Source organism: Euwallacea fornicatus, chromosome 33 (genome assembly GCF_040115645.1).
Source record: "Euwallacea fornicatus isolate EFF26 chromosome 33, ASM4011564v1, whole genome shotgun sequence".
Taxonomy (NCBI): domain Eukaryota; kingdom Metazoa; phylum Arthropoda; class Insecta; order Coleoptera; family Curculionidae; genus Euwallacea; species Euwallacea fornicatus.
Genome location: NC_089573.1, coordinates 2,213,524 through 2,232,516, shown reverse-complemented (window position 1 = coordinate 2,232,516; position 18,993 = coordinate 2,213,524). Strand labels below are relative to the sequence as shown.

The following is an 18,993-nucleotide window of genomic DNA, read 5'->3' as shown; positions in this document are numbered from 1 at the left end:
ACTAAAATCTATAATCATTAATACAAAAAAAGATTTCCCAATCCAACTTATTAAAGTATACTAAATTTAATCATTTTAATGCAAACCGTTTTGAAAATCGTGCTAAAAATCCATCATCAGGGTTCCCTTAGAGAAGAGTTCTAGCCCCTCTAACAATTTATTTTTGAGGTATATTTATAAGAACTCTTTTATTATTTTTATTTCTAAAGTTACCCCCAAAATATTTCAACGTTACTCCGGACCACCTTGTAGAAAAATTTGTAAGTATACAAGGCTTAACTTCAAAAAGCTAAAATATTTTTAGTTGTTAATGCTAATGAAGGGAAGCAATATGCTTTATGTGTTATTAATAATAGGAATTTATTGCTCAGGCAAATCATTGGATGTCATACTTCGAAAACTGTCTAGCTAAGAAATGTAACAAGCAAGGAAATAGACCTCTGGATTGAATATCTTCATTTCGGACCGCACCGCCCATATATTAATTTTCTATTAGTCCACCCTGTATAATATAAGATTGTTTCAGGAACTCGGCGGGATAAGTAGAGTAGAATTTTTGCAATGTAAGAATTTCAGCGAAAAATTAACGGAACTTGTCAAAGTATGACTTTCTGTTTCAGTTTAGTCAATGGTACAAAAGGAGACAAAAAGATGTTGAATTATTAAAAACAAACATATCATAGCATAACCTCATTTATAAATTTCCATAAAATATTATTGAAGACCCAAATTTTTCTCATACCTCTACAAGATTTTAGTTCGTCATTTAATTGATTTCACCACACTACTAGCACGGTCTGATGTAGTGACACGTTTAAAAAATGCCCACAGCCAAGAAAATGAGAAAGTAGAATCCGTTTTCGTAAACTTCCTGCAATTATTCGCTACTTAAAACATCACCAAGAAGTGCATTAACTCCATCAACATGAAAAAAAACGAACAAAAAGTCCACCCCACAGTGTTTGTAGTATTTATATCTTTATTGCTGGATTTATTGGCCTTCACTATGATTTTACCGCTTTTACCGTCACTTCTGGATCACTACAAAGAAAATGACACTATGGGGCTATATGCATGGCTTTCAAATCAAATATATTTCTTCCAAAAATTAGTGGGCGCTCCAGAAAAATTTAATTCCATTTTGTTTGGAGGATTTCTCGGGTCTATGTTTAGCTTTTTACAATTTGTTACATCTCCAATTATTGGAGGAATATCTGATGTTGTTGGCAGGAAAACTGTGAATATTACATGTCTGGTATGTATATGTTATATGAGTAAGGTAAAGGTGCTGAATGTCGGCACTGCATCAAATTACATATTTTTAAATTTTATTTAACAAAATAAAAATTCCACTAAATTAAATAACCCTTTTCTTATTTTGGTAAAAGCTCATTAGTCACCCTCTTTTAGCTGGGTATTTCCATTTCATACATTTTATGGGCTCTATCAAACAATCTTCTGCTATTCATCTTAGCAAGGTTTATTGGAGGTATTAGTAAAGGAAATGTTTCTATAAGTATGGCTATTATCACGGATGTATCTACAATCTATACAAGAGGAAAAGGAATGGTATGACTTTCAACTATTTGCCTACAGAAATTGTAATAATGAACCTTTTCAGGCATTAGTAGGTATAGCCTTTTCTTTAGGGTTCATCATTGGTCCAATGATAGGAGCTATATTTGCTGTTTGGGCCAAACAAAAAACTGGAAACTGGTTTGTTGTTCCAGCCCTTTTTGCCTTATTACTCTCTTTAGCTGACGTTATATTCTTTGCATTGTTTTTCAAAGAGTCCCTTCCTAAGGTCAAGATAATTAACAGGTGCTTTGGAAGATTTTATTTTTTTTATTTTAGGAAAAGCGTGCCAAACGTTTTTCCACTACTTTTGAAAATGCAAAATCACTAATAGATGCTAGAGACTTATTTCAGTTCAAGGCATTACAAACCATTAAAAATGAAGACTTAATGGAACTTCAAAGACTGGGATTGGTATATTTTGTGTATATGTTCATATATAGTGGACTAGAGTTTACAATAACTTTTCTCACACATCATGTTTTCAACTATAGCTCAATGCAGCAAGGTTGGATGTTCTTTGCAATAGGTAAATTTAAAGTAGAAGCACACTTATAATTATTATAAGTGAATCTTCAACAGGTGTTACAATGGCTATTATACAAGGCACTTATGTTAGGAAAGTCCCTCCTCAAAAAACTAAGGCCACTGCCATTCTAGGCTTATGGATAATTATTCCTTCTTTTGTATGTGTTGGAGTTGCACAAGGTGTTTTAATGTTGTACTTTGGATTGTTTTTATATGCAGTTTGTAAGTTAATTTAAGTAGTGTTTAAAGCAGTTAGAATAACTAAAACAAATTTTTAGCCACTGCAATGGTGGTTCCATCAATAACAACCCTGGCCTCCCAATATGGAACTGAGAAGCAAAAAGGGACCGTTATGGGAATTTTCAGATCTCTGGGTGCTTTGGCCAGAGCATTAGGTCCTATAGTTGCAAGTATTGCTTTTTGGAGCATTGGCTCTCAAGTAACGTACCTGATAGGTTCAGTTTGTTTATTATGGCCTGTTCTAGCGTTAAAAAACGTTATCTAAAAATGATTTTCAAGAAACCTGCAATAGTCGCAGTATTAAAATGTATTTAGCAGTTATTTTTGCATTTACTACCGACGGTTGTGATAAATTATATATTTAATATCCTTATTTATGACATCATAAATTTATATGTATTTATAACTATTAATCCAATTTAAAAAATATATTTTTTTACTAATAATTTGTGATTTTGTTTAAACAAAAATGTTTGAGGTTGTGATCTGGTGGTGATCTCCAAAGACATAAGAAATAAAATACAATAAAGGGTACTAAATAAATGTATTTATATTGTCAACGATTATTAACTTTTGGTAACATTTCAACGTAATTGAACAATAACTTGGTCATATGAGGCAATGTAATTGAGTACAGTTGCTTAACCTTGACAACTAACTATTCGATCCATGATCAAACTGACTCTAAAAACAGCTAATTACCCTAGCTAGGTAGTTATTCGTTTTACTAATAAACAGGTCAGAAGTGATCCACGATTTGATGGCTAATGCCACAGATAAATATACAGCGCTCAACATTGAGATTAAACCTATTAAAACTAGTAATATAACAACACAGAGCGAGACTTAACTGTAAAATTCTGAGAGGTCAAGCTACTAAAAAGTTTTAGTTTTCAAATCTAAACCTCCCATTATTGTGTAAAGCACAAAGTTTAAAAAGTTACACTTTAGACCCAATATATAAATTAAAGTTGAAATATCACAACCTTTTTGAAAGCGCGCTTAGGTAAATGTCTTTCTCTCCATCAGTCCTCAATATTCATACTTTTAATTAACGTTTTTTTTTTAATCTGTTAATATCTTTGGCTTTAATTCACCACCCTTTAGCGCTTCACGAAAGAGATCAAAATTTAAGTAAAATAAGTAATAACGAATTTTATATTCGTGAATGTGGAAGCTCCGAAAGTGTTTCAGTAACAAAGAACCCGAGAACACCTTCGCTACTATAAATTCCTATATCTAACATTATGAACTTATTGCTAGTTAGAATATAATTTAATTGATGATTTTAAGATTGACAGTTTACTATGCTATAATGATATGTTGATGCAATGACATTTAAACTACTGATTCATGTGATGTTACATCGATGGAACAGGAAATTATTTAAATCCTAGAAAATGCCAGTTTTTAGCGATGAAGTGAATTTTCTTCAGTAGGTCACTGGACACAGACCTTATTATCATCCACAATGACAATAGTGCATTGTTCTGCCTAAGCTTTTCAGGTCAGAGGAAGAGCACATAAACATTGACGTAATATTTATACAGATCTATCTGATTATGAGAAGCTTCAATTCTGGCCAATCCTGCAAACAGTCTTTTTTTCAAAAAACGACTTCAAGCATCGTGCTTTCTAACCATTTTCCGATTCATTTCAATAGAGAATATTAAAATACGATACAACCACACAATATTATATTCTATATCGCTACAAAGATCCATTTTTATGGAAGTGTAGAGCAGAGGAAACCTGGATCAACTGATGCCACTTTAGCAGTCAGAAAGGCGTGCATGCAGTAGAGCAGACTTTGTAAAATTGAGCATTCTAGTTCCTGTGATAATAAAATTAAGTTTTACTAGAATATTTTGTTTTCAGAAAAGAACATTCCAACCTTGGTATCAATGGCCTTAGTATCAATATCTTGAAAATGCAATTTTAGTTTTGACTTTCCATCATCTGAAGAACCTCTAAGTTGACTGAATTTATACTGCCACTGAAGATTTTTTGAGTCACCTTCATGTAACGAAAATCCCAAGTTCCAGTCTAGTGTTAATCCAGCAGTTTTGCCATTACTACTTACTGTAAAGGTCTTGGACTAAAGTTTGTTTAAATTAATTGATTTGTTGCATCATGGTCATGATATGAAAAAACTCACTCCCAGTTGCATAACAGAGTTACATACAGCGGAATGCCAGGCATTTTCAATCCTTAGCAATTCTTGTCGAGTTTCCACCGAGAAGTACCGTGACTCTTGCCCTGAGGTTTGAACTAAAAAACAATGTTGTCGTTCATCCACATTTTCAGAGTCTTTGACAATTCTGAACATTGTTTGGTAAACTTGAAATTCCAAAGAACATTTATTCCAATCAGTCAAATTTAGCTGAAAGAAATTCTTATATAAACTTAATTTTCACTTTTTAATAATACCTACTGGTGGAGAGTCAAATAACAGGAAGTCTGAGCCTTTCAAAGCTAAGAATCTTGGTTTATAATTTTGCCAAGGTTGGTTGTTATTTAGAACACACTCATTAACCCAACCCATATACTCGATTCGATCTGATACACTAAAATTCCTATTGTACAACTTCATTTGTAGATTAGTCAATCCAATAATGTTATCATTGATATATTTCAACCACTGGGAAAGAATGCCAGAGTCGTCACAATGAATTATTCCAGTGCTAATACCATTCAGTCCCCTGACTTCAAACGAATTTGGTCTCAACTTATCAGTACCAAAGATATACCTAGTTACATATGCCATCATTAAAGGCACTGTTACTATATCAACCCAATGAGTGTGAACAGGTTCTTGGTCCATTTCTGAACATATAGAACTGGGCCTACTGCTGGTGCTATTTGATGTTATACGAAAACTCTCATCAGAAGCTTCTTTTTCACTGTTACTATCAGTCTGTTCTTTATCTTCTGTAATGCAAAAATGCTATTTTAACCCTCAATCACCCTAGTGAAATGATTATTACATTCACCCTGTAATGTAGTGATTATGATCACATAAGTAGTAACATTTAAATGTTATTAAAAAAAAGTTAAGAAAAAAGTAGTCATTAATCTTTCACTTATGTTTATAATATAAAAATAACAATTAACTTGGGGGCTATATTAGAGTATACAGCAATAGGAACATTACACAACATGTAAAATGAAACAATTTTAATAACAGATCCCAAGCACATACTTTAATCTCTTTTTATATGAAAAAACAATATTTAATTTTTACTTTGCTTTGCTACTCTCTTCATCAACACTAGTATCTCCTTTTTCAGATGTGTGATCTTAGGCAACTAATTCTTTGAAACTAGTCACATGATCACTAATTAATAACACTTTCAATCAATCATTCTTATTCCTTATTTTAGTTTACAATTCATTCAACCACCTAACATTACTTTTAAAATTCCTGCATAATCATTTTGAATTCTTTTAGATGGCTCACTATCAAATTGAAAAGATAATAATAATTAAAAAAACTACACTTTCAAGGTAGTGGGGTCAGTGCGACTCTAAGGAAAAGCTGTTTCCAATTAAAAATTACATCTCAATCCTTATATTTCATTACCCTCTTTACAACTAAACAATAATGTAGCCTCTTAAAGCTATTGAGATAGACACTGCAAGAAATTATGTCAATATTTTAATTTAGTATTGCGTTTTTGTGTCAGTCACTTATGATGGCACTATGTGATTAACTAGTAAAGAAAATAAAAAAAGATCATGAAATGAAACTTGCCTTGTTTCTGGAGAAATGGTGTTGCAGCTTTATAGTGTTTAACTGTCAAAACCACTAAATCTCCAGCATTTCTTAGAATGTTTACTGCATCATCATGAGGGCATGCTGTTATATATTCTCCATTCACTATTAATACAAAGAAACCAATTATTTTTAGCTGAATACATTTTTTTTATTACCTTTTATAATGGCATCTCCAACAAATAAATCTCCAGTTCGATCTGCTGCCTGATTCTTATAAATTCTAGAAATTAGTATGGGTAGCTTATGTTCTGCACCTCCTTTAATGCTAAGGCCCAGGCCTCCTATCTTTTGCCTGCGGATTTGTACCATTCTTTCCTAAATGAAGTGCATAAATACAATTATTCTAATCCAGAATAATGCAGACACATGCTAATCTTGACATTCAGTAATTCAGACTCTACATTTCAGAAATCTTAATATGGAAAGATTTTTTAAATCCAGACATTCAAGTATTTAATATGCATTTTTTGCATTTGAACTGAAGGCCACTTTGCTCTGCAGTCTTTAAACACTCAAAATATTCATAAAAATATTAGTTTACTCGAGACTTGACTTATTGTGCAAAACATTATTACTGGTTATAATAACAGTTCCTTATTTAATAGGCCCTAATACAATGTTTTATGATACAAATCAGTTTAAGGACAAGTGAGCTTTGTGAGAGAGTCCATAATTGGATGGCTTTGTATTGCTTCTTTAATGTATTAACTTAGAAATTATCCAGAGCCTGATTTTTAACCCACATAAAGTGTTACTAGATGTAGCATCTCTTTTTAAAATGATTTCCTAATAGTAAAGACATGAATTAAATGATTGACTTAAGTAACATTATTGAATATAATTTGGACAATCTCCATGCATTAAATTGTTCAAATTAAAGAGGAAGCCCTATGTAATTAATTGGTATTAACATATGTACCTTTGAATTTAAAGGCTTAAGTTCTGCAGGGGCAACTTCTTCTTTTTGTAATCGAAGCACTTCCATGGACAAATGTAACTGAACTGGAGTTGGCCTACTTTTTCCATCACTCACAGTCACCATTCCAGTCCTAACTTTCAACTTCTGATCCATTTTCTCTTCAATTGGAGTGCTCATTCTTATGGCGTTAATTTTCATTTTGTTGCTATTGTAATACAGGTCACTGGACTGAATAGGTACACTAAATTGATTTTCTGATCATCAACTTACATTATGGAACTCCGTGAATTTTGCAGACAAATCTATAAACCTCTACATTAAAAACTAATTTTATTGTTTAATTTAAAGTGTATATGGCACTTTTTAGATAAAGTTGGCTCTTCCATTGGGAAAATAGAGCAGCCATTTTTAAAGAGCCAGAAATGTAGTTCCATTCCAGAGGGATGAAGAATACGTGCACTGACTTCTACTGTATTCTACTTATTCCATACTCAGGAAAACATGGAAAACCCTTCGAAATGTAAATCTGACAATTGTTATGCGCAAACGCAATCCAAAGCTGAATCCACCAATAGAGGTCCTTGTCTAGTCCTCCCTAACCTATATATTTTTTTGACATTTCCGTTTTGTTTTTTTTCTGGCCTTCGAGGAGAAACCTAGTATATTTTGCAGGTTTAACATATGTTCAAACCGTAAAATGGATTCTGTAGCACAATTAAAGCAAAGAATAGCCGAATTAGAAGCCCAGTTAGCAAAAGCGCTGGAGAAGAATGCTCCTGCTCGAGAAAAAATTGAAAACATGTCCTCTGAAGTTGTTGATAGCAATCCCTATAGGTAAGTTTCACATTTCCAACTTCCCTAATGTTCAGTTTGAAATTTTAGCCGTCTCATGGCCTTAAAACGTATGGGAATTGTTAATAATTATGAAAAAATCAGAGAATGCACTGTGGCTGTTGTTGGAATTGGTGGCATTGGAAGTGTAACTGCAGAAATGCTCACCCGTTGTGGGATTGGTCGACTGTTGCTCTTTGATTATGATAAAGTTGAATTGGCTAACATGAACAGACTCTTCTTTCAGCCTCATCAAGCTGGGTTGAGCAAGGTTCATGCAGCTGCTGAAACTCTACGCAACATTAATCCTGATGTTGATATACACACATACAACTATGACATTACCACTGTTAAAAACTTTGATAAATTCACTAATACTTTAACGTTAGTAATTAATTTACATTTTTTTCATAGCTAAACTAATAATTTTATTAGCACTTCAAGTTTGGTAAATGGCCCTGTGGATTTAGTTCTAAGCTGTGTGGACAACTTTGAGGCAAGATTTGCCATTAATACTGCTTGCAATGAGTTTAATCTGACATGGTTTGAGTCAGGAGTCTCTGAAAATGCTGTATCAGGTCATATCCAGTTTATATGTCCAGGAGAAACTGCTTGTTTTGCTGTAAATTTACGAAATCTAATTTTAATTGATGTTTAACTATAGTTTGTTTCAGTGTGCTCCACCTCTCATTGTAGCTTCACAAATTGATGAAAGAACTCTGAAGAGAGATGGTGTATGTGCTGCTAGTCTTCCAACAACTATGGGTGTTATAGCTGGCTTTTTAGTCCAAAATACTCTAAAGGTATTTATTTATTTATTAATCCAACATAAGTACTAATAATTATCCACAGTATTTACTCCAATTTGGCAAAGTATGTCACTATTTGGGTTATAATGCTCTCAACGATTTTTTCCCAACATTGAACCTACGCCCCAATATGGCCTGTGAGGACCTAAATTGCCAAGCACGACAGACAGAATTTTTAGCTAAGCCTTGGCTTGAATCAGCCCAGGAAGCAGTTGAAGATGAGGCTCCAATTCATGAATCAAATGAATGGGGAATTTCTCTAGTTGACGAAAGCAAAGAAGAGAAAGAAAGTGTTTGTGTGGCAGAGGGATTAAGACTTGCTTACACTTTGCCAGGAGTTCCTGATAATACCCCCTTGGAACAAGCTGAAGAAGCCACAACCAGTGATGCCAACTTAGAAGATCTTATGGCCCAAATGAAGTCTATTTAAAAAATCACATGTAATATCAACATTCCAAAACTGTTGTCAAGTATAACATATTTTTGAGCTTAAATATTTTTATTTGTGGTATGCATGTTTTGTTATAATTAAAAAATTTGTTAGGAGAATTATATTATTTTGTTAAAGGAACTTTATACAAAAATACATGTGGATAAAAATATCAATTTGACTAGAAGTATCAATTATTCTAACTCTGGAATTTTGAACTTTAGTATTTCACACACCCTTACTTTTTATATAAATACACAAAAATGTTTCTGGTTAAATTTCCATTCAGAATAAAAAAATAAATTTTAAGAATTTCATAAAAATCACAAAATTAATTGGTTAAAATTAAATTGCTATGTAAGTTTTTACACAAATGATAATATTTAATGGAAACTATATATAAAAGAGATCAGAGATATATATATATATATATATATATATTAGTCTAACTAAAAAGTGATAAGATTCTCTACTGTTGCAACTCCATTAGTCTGTTGTGAATTGGTATGATTCTCAAAAAAAGGGTTACTTTCAAAATGACTGTAAAATGTTGACTTGTTTTGCTTTGTTTTACTCTTCTTGACTTCCATTTTAATGCTGACATTTTGAGCACAAGAATTAGTTTTCAAGGATTCTAACATCAGATCTTTGCCTGTCTTCATAGCTAACTTTGTCCTTAAAATTAGGAACTGGGATCTCCAGTACTCATAAGAGGCCATTTTTAAGGCAGATACCCAGGTATTAACGTCAGCTTCGCACCTACAGGAAAATACATGCTTCGCTTCATTGTCTCTGAATTTGTCATTCACTTTGAAAGTTAGAGAGAAAGTGAAGGGTATTCCTTTGTGCGGGTGTTCATAGGCCACATGCAAATTTTCTAATACCAGGACACCTAATGGTTCCGATTCATTTATTCTTGAGTAGAACAACAAATTGGCTTTCAGTTTAAAGTATCTCTCTTTGAAGCTGGGTTGTTGGTACCAATCAGACCATTCATTGCTTTGGGGCTTCATATGCTGCAGCACACCCTCTAAATCAGACTTGCCTTCACTATTTTTGACTATTTCTTTGTCATTAAATCTCATTGTTAGTAGAAATTATGACAGCTTGGGCTCAAATAGAGATATTTTACTCACAAATTTGATGAATTGCTTTCTAGAACTTTTAATTGCAATGATAGTATTTCACAGCATTTTAATATTAATAAATAAAAAGGTAAATATTATTCCTAACATTGTCATTGAAGCGACGTCTATGAGACAATAATCCAACTTAATAAAGTGACTTTAAAATGTCAATTTTTATGTACAGGAATTTACAGCATAAGCTATATTTTCAACGTTGCCAAGTGTCATTTCGAAGGAAATTATAGGATAAATTTTCAGTGTTGCTGTTTCTTTATTGAAATAAAATAAAGCAATTTATTACCAAATTATTTACCCATTGACATACTCTTGTTATCAACTCTAAATCAATCTTGCTATATCTATGTGCATATTTGGGGACACTGTTTACTAGGAAATACAATGAGCAATAGTTTGATTAAGATATTAACGTTTTTGCTTTGTTATGACGTCCTATAAAGCAAATATTTCAAAAGTCAATATTTTACGGTTAATAAAGCAAAACAGCTAAAGGCTGAATTATGCAGCATAAAGAGCAAGGTCAGAACACCCATCATCAATTATTGATTTTTAAAAAAGGGGGTGAAGGGTGTGGGAAATAAGAGTTCAATTTGACTGAAAATTAATTGTGATGGCATTTGAAGAAAGATAACTGAAGATACGGAAAAATTTAAGCTCGTATTAGGGGTAAAAATGTGACCATTTCATTTCAAATCTCTTGCATGGTTGTGAAATATATTTAGGGGTAGGGTTCTCTGTTTAGGGTGTAGGAAAGAATGTAAGGCTTTGCAGGGTTGTCAATCTAGTACATTTCTAGTAGAAAATTGGTATAAAAAATTTTAGCAACGGTATTGGGTATATGAAAAGAGGGGGGGTCTTTCTCAAAAAATGTTTGAAAAATTAAAAAATATGTAATGAAGCATATTATTTTCATTTGTGATGAGAATGTGACAGAGTCAGAGCTCAGAATTTCTAAAGATTTTTGAGATGGGAACGGCAACAGGGCAAGGACTTCGGACTTGGCTCCCTCTATTTGGCATCTCCCTTCTTTTCTAGTTTACTTACCGGCTACAGTTCTGTCGACCTGTCTGTGTACTCAAGCTTTGAGTTGGAAATTTTCTTTAAAATCGAAGCGTCCTTTCATGTAAGTATAGCATATTTTAATATTTACATTTTCCTCTATTGTTGAGTAGTATTAAATCGAGTGATAAGCATAAGGGAAAGGAAATATCACGTAGTAAAATGTACATGCTTGCCGCCATATTTGCGTGTTCGGTCTGACGGTTAGTAAACCCCGATCTCCGATCGATCCCACGATTTTCTTCGTAGTTGCCGCCGTCTAGTCCTTGTGCATGCTCGTGTGAGTGAACCGTCGGCGTTGCTGCCAGAAAAACTGTGTGATATATTCCTAAATTAATTTGTAAGTTGTGTTTCTCATTAATTTATAGAGATTTCTACACGTTTTTTTTATAAGTTCGTCAATTTTTCAAGTGGGGATCTCAACTTTTTCGGGGTGTAACGTAGTGGGCTTCGTTGACCTTCAAAATTGTATCCGTTATTTTGGGTCAGTTTTCTGGGTTTCTCGGTAGACCTTCGTTTTTTTATGCAGCTGCAATTTGAGCCTATACACGTGAGATAAAATGCGTTTTTGGAGAATGACGTCAATTGTCAATTCTTAAATTCCTCTCTGATGGGTCACACGGGCCCGGCCTCCGGCCTCATCACAAACGATCGGACAGCTTCGGCATGTCTCGGCGTCAAGGTGTGGTCGTCGCCATTTTGCTTTAATTTTATTTGCCGGCGAAGCTGGTAATGTCGCTAGTGTCGCATCGCATCCCTATTTTTAGTCCTAGCGTCGCCACATTTCACTCGATACCATTCCCAAGTTAAACTCACCTTCGATTTTTCTTGCAGATTAGACTTAGAACAAAATGTCTGCCCCCGACAAAGATGAATTGGTCCAAAGGGCAAAATTGGCCGAACAGGCTGAGAGGTACGACGACATGGCCTCGGCGATGAAATCTGTCACAGAGACGGGCGTCGAATTGAGTAATGAAGAACGAAACCTCCTCTCTGTAGCTTACAAAAATGTGGTGGGTGCCCGGCGATCTTCGTGGAGAGTCATTTCTTCAATTGAACAAAAGACTGAAGGCTCGGAACGGAAACAACAAATGGCAAAAGAATACCGGGAAAAAGTGGAAAAAGAACTCCGAGAAATCTGTGATGATGTTCTTGTAAGTACACTCTCATCCATATTTCAGTGTGATTGACAAGTATTCACTATGAACCTGTCCCAGATAATTTGCATTATATAAATCATGTTTTGGAGATGTTGACACATAGCTAATGTTATGACATTCCTTATTAATTTTCATATTCTTCGTCTCCATGCTTTCCTCAACCATTTTTAATTTGACAACTGTTTGTTCTTTGCAATTTGCCATCCTTACAAAGTGAATAGTTTTAAGAATTAATATATTTAAGAAAAAAGAGGAGTAGTTTTTTTTTAAGTAAAAGGGCGTTAATTTCAATAGTTTAGAAACATGACCATCAATATTAACTGTTGGTAAAGTGAAAAATATTATAAATTTTTGGATTTCTAATGTAAACATTGAGTCACTCTTACCTGATACTAATGATTTTATGCCATTTGTATTTATTCCTGGGGTTGTTTAAATATTCTTTGCAGGAAAGAAACATTCTAATTCATCAAAGTTGTTATTTTGTCTCCAAATCATATAATAGCTTATATGATTAATTTACTGTATGAGTCATGTTGGCTTGAAATCTCACTGGTTTGTCTGCCTTGTTAATTCTATTTAATTTGGAAAAGAATGATATGATGATAGTTTGATATATTACATAGTCTTCAATTTTTCAATAAAATATTATATATACACCTGTGTAAGAATCCTGGCAGTTAATAACCTGGGAAATTAATATTGCATGTTAATAGTTGGTTGCATTCAAATATCTGACAACACTTTAAAAATTTGACTGTAAGGGCAAGTCATGTTTCAAGTTCTGCAGTTCTAAATTAGCTCAGGTATAACATCATGCAGGTGAGAATGTTGATTTAAATACTGTACTGTATTGAATTAAAAAAAAATAGATTTGGACTCAATCATATTGTTGATAAAATCTGGAATTCTATTGTCAACTTTAATAGAAGTATTCACATACAGAACAAGGTGGGTATAACACTGATGGGGACTGGCCTCCATCATAAGACTAATATGAGAAAAATAACTATTTTGTGAATATTTTTTATACATAACTTCCTTAATATATTCTTTTTATATTTAAAATTTTCTTTTTGGGATTATATTGTAATGAAACTTTTGTTTAAAAAAATTAAAAAATTATGAAGGTGGCTGTGTTTATATCAGTACTTCAAAAAATTAGGTAGGTTGCTTTGTTTATAAATGGAATTGTTGGTCTTTTAATCCTCATCACAGCCAACCTCTTATGCACTTTTATTTCAAAGTTTTTTGTTGCAATATTTGTACAAATTTGGAAAAACATTCTCAAAATTAGAGCAGTTTTGTTGTTTCTGTAAACTTGTTTGTAAATTATTTGAAAGTGGTGTTTCTCACACAGCCAAAAGTTAGACAGTCATTTCAAGTTTTGTACATTGCAATTTAAATAGGTCCACTGTCTTTTAGGAAATGTCTTAGAAAATATTTGCACTGGAATTTGGACATTTAAGAGAAAATACATATTAATTTACTTGTTTTGAAAAGAACACATAGGAATATGAAAGAGCTGCTCCAATTTTTTCGATTGTTGAGTGTCATCTGATTTTTGATATTTTATCCGAGAGAATTTATAAATTTCTTTCTCATCCCATATGTATAAAGTAGGCTGCAGTTTCACATGATGTTTAAAATAACTTTCGTTCTTCCGAGATATTTTGAAGACATCTCAAATTTCTGATGAAAAGATTTTATTAATAAAAACTCAGAATCATGAAAATGTGGTCGCTGACTGAAAATCTTTCCAGGGTCTTCTGGACAAATACCTCATCCCCAAGGCTTCGAACGCGGAGTCAAAAGTGTTTTACCTTAAAATGAAAGGTGATTACTACCGATACCTTGCAGAAGTAGCGACAGGGGACACCAGAAATAGTAAGTATGGTGTGTGATAGAGGTAGTGTAGCGTTAGTGCCGAGTCCCGCCTAGGATAGAGTGTTATTGTTTTTGCCTTTTCAGCTGTGGTGGATTATTCACAGAAGGCGTACCAGGACGCATTTGAAATCTCAAAGGCCAAAATGACACCCACACACCCAATCAGGCTGGGTCTCGCGCTGAATTTCTCAGTATTCTACTATGAAATACTAAATTCACCAGACAAAGCTTGTCAGTTAGCTAAACAGGTCATTGTTAGTACAAAGTGTTAGGCGGGCAGAATTTCGCGGCGGCATCGGCACGGCGCTAAGCGCCTGGGCCTATCTCCATAGTTAATGTTTGTTTGTTTTTCCCAGAGGTGGTGGAAGATTCGCAAAAAGCTTACCAGGAAGCGTTTGACATAGCCAAATCGAAAATGCAGTCCACCCACCCAATCCGACTAGGGCTGGCCCTAAATTTCTCCGTTTTTTACTATGAAATTATCAATTCGCCGGCACGTGCCTGCCATCTAGCGAAACAGGTTTGTCGTGTGTGTCGTGTTTAACGCTAATTCTGCCCGCACTAACCCCTTGTCTTTCTTTCTCTAATTTTGGATCATATGTCACTAATCCAAGTTTTCCACCTTAGGCCTTTGATGATGCCATCGCGGAGTTAGACACCCTGAATGAAGATTCATACAAAGACAGCACACTCATTATGCAGTTGCTGCGAGATAACTTGACGTTATGGACCAGTGACACACAGGTCAGTTAATTTTATGAAAAAATCGATGTTTGGTGTTCTTATTTGAGAAATTTTGTTATAGGCCGAACCGGATGAGCCTCAGGAAGGTGCGGACAACTGAAAACCTTATTCCCTGTTTTCATTCAATTTGTTAAAAATGAAATTTCATGTAAGTTAAAGTCCCTGCGGAACGGTATCGTCAAGTTTCGTAGTCAGTTTAAGTTTCACGGCGATGAAACTTTTGATATTTAACAATGTTTTTAGGAGATATGTAAATCGTTAAATTACACATTATCACACAATCGGCCAAACTTCCACAAAACATTCAAAAAGCCATACCTTCTTTTGCTGACAGTTGTGTGATTGAATGTCAACTTCAACTTTTATTATAATTGTTTTTTATATATTTAGTTATTTTATATTATATACATCCCTCCCCGAAACAAAATGTGTCATTTAATTTCTTCTCCTCCAGCACGTTTTTAAGTTCTAACTTGTTAACTATTAAAATTATTATTTAAACCGTTGTTTTAGTTTTGTTTCTGTTCAGTAATCCAACTCCACGTATTTATTTATCTTCTTTGTTCATCGTCTATTCTGCCGCCCTATCCACGATTTTTTGCACTCGCGGCCCCCGGACACTCCCTTAAACCCCGTTCCATTTTCTGGTCACTTTGGATGTGCTATATATAAAGTGTATGAATATATATTTAAACGCTACCAACTCTATTTGTTTTCTGTTGTATCTGTCAAGTATATTTGTCAGATAAAGGAATAAATTTTTCAAAATCATGTGGCTTGTTTGTTTTGGGACGAAGGGGACCGCGCCCCATTCCTGCCTTTTCCGTCACGCACTAAGTGTATTGTTCCAAATGAGTGTTTAATCTGGCTAATAGCGGAATCTCTATGTTCTTGGCTAGTTATGTTTCCGTTTGTTAGGTGTAAGTTTTACGTGAAACTACCGCTACTTAATCATATTTCCAAAGCATAGTGATGTATGTAATAAATGTTATATTCTTCGTAATTCATTTCTCATCACAATTTATTTTCTAACTGCTAATCAAAATTTCTGTTAATTTGTTTTGGCAAATTATAGGCATTTGTCCGTAAGATATAAACAATGTAGAAACTGAATTAAGTATTTTGTTATTTTTTTTTATAACATGATTATTGTATTAAAGAAACTTTTCTTTTATCATTGATTTTTATTTCTAAGTGCTTGGCTAGTCCGCCAAATCATTCCCTAGTTTTCGGTCGCGGATTAAAGTTTTTTTTTATGACCGAAAGACACTTATTAATTTTAAAACTAATAATCCATAATTCACTTCAACTTGTACGTTCAAAATTAAGTTGTTACTATACAAATCTTGTCAAAATTGAATAGAGATTACACATCATTCATTCAAACCGGATTAAACACGAGACAATTATTCTAGTTACGCAACTTTCTAATTCCGTATCACTGAGCTGTACGTTCATAATTTATTTGAAATGAGATCCAGTTACTGCCCGATGTTTTAATAAACGGAGGTAATAAACTTTCAATCGCCGTGCAAAAAATAGTCATCGCTAGGTCGCAGTAGGACGTACGACCTTGTCCCATACTCGTTAGCACGGCGTGAACGTCGTAAATACAGGGAGTAGTTTGTCAACTTCCTGATTAAATTTATTTATCGTTCCCCTAAATTAATACATAGGTTCTATATTTTCGGTAAATTGTTACTGCAAATATTAACAAATCTGATAATGTATCTACGAATTAGCGATTAATTTGCGCTTGTATAAAACACAAGAGTGAAAAGTTATCGATCACAATATTCCTAATTGTATCAGATTAATTTTAAATTTAAATAAGGTGACAAGGTTTTTAGTGTCGTACATTCTGGTCAAACGGGAGAACTGTTTTCAGCCTTAAGTTCCCCTCGAACCTTGTAAAACTTAGTAGTTACATATACAGGGTGTCCCACAAGTGTTTCATTATATTTCAGTGGGTAATAGTACATTGAAAAATAATATGACTCCCTATATAAACCATATTCCAATAATGCTTCATTAAGAAGATACAGGGTGTTAAACTTTACTTAAAAAATCTAACTTTTATTGACATATTCAAAACCGTTTGAGATATGTAAGTGAAATTTGGCATGTTTTGAGAGTTAATGTAGACGCATTTATTTATGCAAAAGGGCTATTTTTCGTTTCACCAGTGACGTGCGTACGGACACCTCTCACCATATTTTTAAAGAAAAACATGGTGCGCCACTGCTTTTTATCAAAATAAAAATTACTTTTAGAAGTTTAATTTCATTTAGAAGAAAAATGCTCACTTGACTCTTTTCCGTCCGACGTATCGTTTGCCAGTAAAAAATTGAATACCGTCTATATGCACGATATTCTCTAAATGGTTTTAATAATATTAAGTTTGTTTTAAATATTATTTATTTGCTATAACATTATAGAAATTGTTGAAATTGGTGGCCATTTTGTTCAATACATAATTGAGCTCGCCTGTTCATTGATACTCTGATACGTTGAAATATTCCAGGTGTGTTTTAAGTTTAACACCCTGTATCTTCTTAATGAAGCATTATTGGAATATGGTTTATATAGGGAGTCATATTATTTTTCAATGTACTATTACCCACTGAAATATAATGAAACACTTGTGGGACACCCTGTATAGCTCAATTAAATACTAATTCATTTAAAGGGACTTCACTAAAAATGAAGAAGCGTAGTTATGTTAGATTCGGGCGTCCAAAAGGTACGCACCCTAAAATAACCACCCAGTGCGATAAAATAACGACCGCCTAAAACTATCTCCGTAGACGAAGTAGTAAAACAACGCAGCTTGATCATGTTGTCTCACTTAGTGAGCACTTCTAGAAGTTTTTAATGATCTCAAGGGGGACAAGGTTGGATGATGGCCCAAGACGGCAGACGATCCTGCTGAACGATTTTTCTTGTAGAAAGGGGGGGACGGTGATTAAATATTTCTCTTATAGTGTCAGACGTGCTAAGGCCGGCTCTGGTCGTAAATTAGTAAATTGATCAATTTTCGTTTACATGACATCTACAAAAAAAAAACAAAACCGGTAATCATATTGTTGCATTTCGTTTTTCGCAGTTACGTTACCTTGTGATCTCACTTTTGCGTTTGGGGCCAGAGTGATAAAGACGGGGGGTAATTTTAAATGATAAAATAATGCAAAGGAATGAAATTGATACGTATTTACAATAATTAAAGTCGCCTTTTTAAATTTTGAGCAGAAGATGCTTCGCTGTAAAGAAATTAAAGTGGTAAAATTTAGATAGACTTGTGGTGCTCGGGTTCCACTTTCTTGGGCAAGAGGAAAAAGTATAATTCTCTGTCCATTTCCCGACAGATCGCGTATTGAGACAGGTTGGAAATGAAGACGCCTCAGATCCAATGTTCAACTCGCCGTTGCAAAAGCAGAAAAATAAATTGATTTACACAAAAATATAAGTATCAAATGAAACCTCCTCATCGAATTTCAAATTTTACTTTCTGTTTCTTTTAACAAAACGCGAGATGCGGAGTGTGAAATAACTTGTACATAAATATGAAGATAATAATGATCATTAAAAAAAAACTCGTAGTACGTGGTAGATAGCTGATATAGGACGTTGATTATGTAATTTCCTGTTAACCATCAAGGATCTTAATAACAAATTAATTGATCTGAAATATGCTTGATATTTCAACGACTACTTATTTTTTTTTTATCATTCTTTATGTATTTTTTTTAAACGATAAAATAATTTTTCGTGTTTCTCGAAATGTTTTAAAAATCGATCATCAAATAAGTTAATTGCGGTCCTGTAACATTTTCTCCATTAATACCTTCAGTTTAAAGTTCCCTTGATACTCTATCTATCCATCTTTCT

At 33.6% G+C, this 18,993-nt stretch overlaps 5 protein-coding genes across 8 annotated transcripts; 3 read left to right on the top strand and 2 right to left on the bottom strand.

Moving 5' to 3' along the window:
- On the top strand, positions 1–2,789 carry rtet (major facilitator superfamily domain-containing protein rtet). Its single transcript, XM_066299432.1, has 6 exons — positions 1–1,255; positions 1,411–1,569; positions 1,622–1,804; positions 1,855–2,104; positions 2,158–2,325; positions 2,382–2,789. The coding sequence occupies exons 1-6, from the start codon at positions 926–928 to the stop codon at positions 2,606–2,608; spliced, it is 1,317 nt and encodes a 438-aa protein (XP_066155529.1). The 5' UTR covers positions 1–925; the 3' UTR covers positions 2,609–2,789.
- An 86-nt stretch (positions 2,790–2,875) lies between these two features.
- On the bottom strand, positions 2,876–7,540 carry Syn2 (Syntrophin-like 2). 2 transcript variants are annotated; one of them, XM_066299430.1, is made up of 7 exons: positions 7,041–7,540; positions 6,277–6,436; positions 6,098–6,223; positions 4,778–5,274; positions 4,502–4,726; positions 4,238–4,441; positions 2,876–4,177 (listed from the first exon to the last, which is right to left on the bottom strand). In XM_066299430.1, exons 1-7 carry the CDS (start codon positions 7,236–7,238, stop codon positions 4,070–4,072), a joined length of 1,518 nt encoding a protein of 505 aa, XP_066155527.1. In that variant the 5' UTR covers positions 7,239–7,540; the 3' UTR covers positions 2,876–4,069. The 2 variants fall into 2 exon arrangements, with proteins under 2 accessions (XP_066155527.1, XP_066155528.1); XM_066299431.1 differs by lacking the exon at positions 6,098–6,223 and having other exon boundaries at positions 4,502–4,738.
- A 122-nt stretch (positions 7,541–7,662) lies between these two features.
- Positions 7,663–9,286, top strand: Uba5 (Ubiquitin-like activating enzyme 5). The gene is made up of 5 exons (XM_066299436.1): positions 7,663–7,874; positions 7,923–8,255; positions 8,307–8,493; positions 8,546–8,674; positions 8,724–9,286. The coding sequence occupies exons 1-5, from the start codon at positions 7,738–7,740 to the stop codon at positions 9,108–9,110; spliced, it is 1,173 nt and encodes a 390-aa protein (XP_066155533.1). The 5' UTR covers positions 7,663–7,737; the 3' UTR covers positions 9,111–9,286.
- Positions 9,287–9,324: 38 nt separating this feature from the next.
- On the bottom strand, positions 9,325–10,396 carry LOC136348538 (pleckstrin homology domain-containing family J member 1-like). Its single transcript, XM_066299440.1, has one exon. The coding sequence runs from the start codon at positions 10,193–10,195 to the stop codon at positions 9,560–9,562; it is 636 nt and encodes a 211-aa protein (XP_066155537.1). The 5' UTR covers positions 10,196–10,396; the 3' UTR covers positions 9,325–9,559.
- An 843-nt stretch (positions 10,397–11,239) lies between these two features.
- On the top strand, positions 11,240–16,279 carry 14-3-3zeta (tyrosine 3-monooxygenase/tryptophan 5-monooxygenase activation protein zeta). Of its 3 annotated transcripts, none has more exons than XM_066299439.1 (6): positions 11,240–11,378; positions 12,149–12,468; positions 14,238–14,361; positions 14,718–14,881; positions 14,989–15,105; positions 15,167–16,279. In XM_066299439.1, the coding sequence occupies exons 2-6, from the start codon at positions 12,166–12,168 to the stop codon at positions 15,203–15,205; spliced, it is 747 nt and encodes a 248-aa protein (XP_066155536.1). In that variant the 5' UTR covers positions 11,240–11,378; positions 12,149–12,165; the 3' UTR covers positions 15,206–16,279. The 3 variants fall into 3 exon arrangements, with proteins under 3 accessions (XP_066155536.1, XP_066155534.1, XP_066155535.1); XM_066299437.1 differs by lacking the exon at positions 14,718–14,881 and adding an exon at positions 14,446–14,609; XM_066299438.1 differs by lacking the exons at positions 11,240–11,378; positions 14,718–14,881 and adding exons at positions 11,496–11,654; positions 14,446–14,609.
- The last annotated feature ends 2,714 nt before the right edge of the window (positions 16,280–18,993 follow it).

Bases quoted from the DNA above. Each gene is read 5' to 3' on its own strand.
- Syn2 (XM_066299430.1), bottom strand. From the start codon at position 7,238: ATGAAAATTAACGCCATAAGAATGAGCACTCCAATTGAAGAGAAAATG. The intron at 6,437-7,040 runs GTACATATGTTA...CACTTCATTTAG, and splicing joins TTAAGCCTTTAAATTCAAAG to GAAAGAATGGTACAAATCCG. The intron at 4,727-4,777 runs GTAGGTATTATT...AATTTCTTTCAG, and splicing joins TGTTATTTGACTCTCCACCA to CTAAATTTGACTGATTGGAA.
- rtet (XM_066299432.1), top strand. From the start codon at position 926: ATGAAAAAAAACGAACAAAAAGTCCACCCCACAGTGTTTGTAGTATTT. The intron at 1,256-1,410 runs GTATGTATATGT...ACCCTCTTTTAG, and splicing joins CTGTGAATATTACATGTCTG to CTGGGTATTTCCATTTCATA. The intron at 2,105-2,157 runs GTAAATTTAAAG...AATCTTCAACAG, and splicing joins TTGGATGTTCTTTGCAATAG to GTGTTACAATGGCTATTATA.
- 14-3-3zeta (XM_066299439.1), top strand. From the start codon at position 12,166: ATGTCTGCCCCCGACAAAGATGAATTGGTCCAAAGGGCAAAATTGGCC. The intron at 12,469-14,237 runs GTAAGTACACTC...AAATCTTTCCAG, and splicing joins AAATCTGTGATGATGTTCTT to GGTCTTCTGGACAAATACCT. The intron at 14,362-14,717 runs GTAAGTATGGTG...TGTTTTTCCCAG, and splicing joins GACAGGGGACACCAGAAATA to AGGTGGTGGAAGATTCGCAA.
- LOC136348538 (XM_066299440.1), bottom strand. From the start codon at position 10,195: ATGAGATTTAATGACAAAGAAATAGTCAAAAATAGTGAAGGCAAGTCT.
- Uba5 (XM_066299436.1), top strand. From the start codon at position 7,738: ATGGATTCTGTAGCACAATTAAAGCAAAGAATAGCCGAATTAGAAGCC. The intron at 7,875-7,922 runs GTAAGTTTCACA...TTGAAATTTTAG, and splicing joins GTTGATAGCAATCCCTATAG to CCGTCTCATGGCCTTAAAAC. The intron at 8,256-8,306 runs GTTAGTAATTAA...TAATTTTATTAG, and splicing joins AAATTCACTAATACTTTAAC to CACTTCAAGTTTGGTAAATG.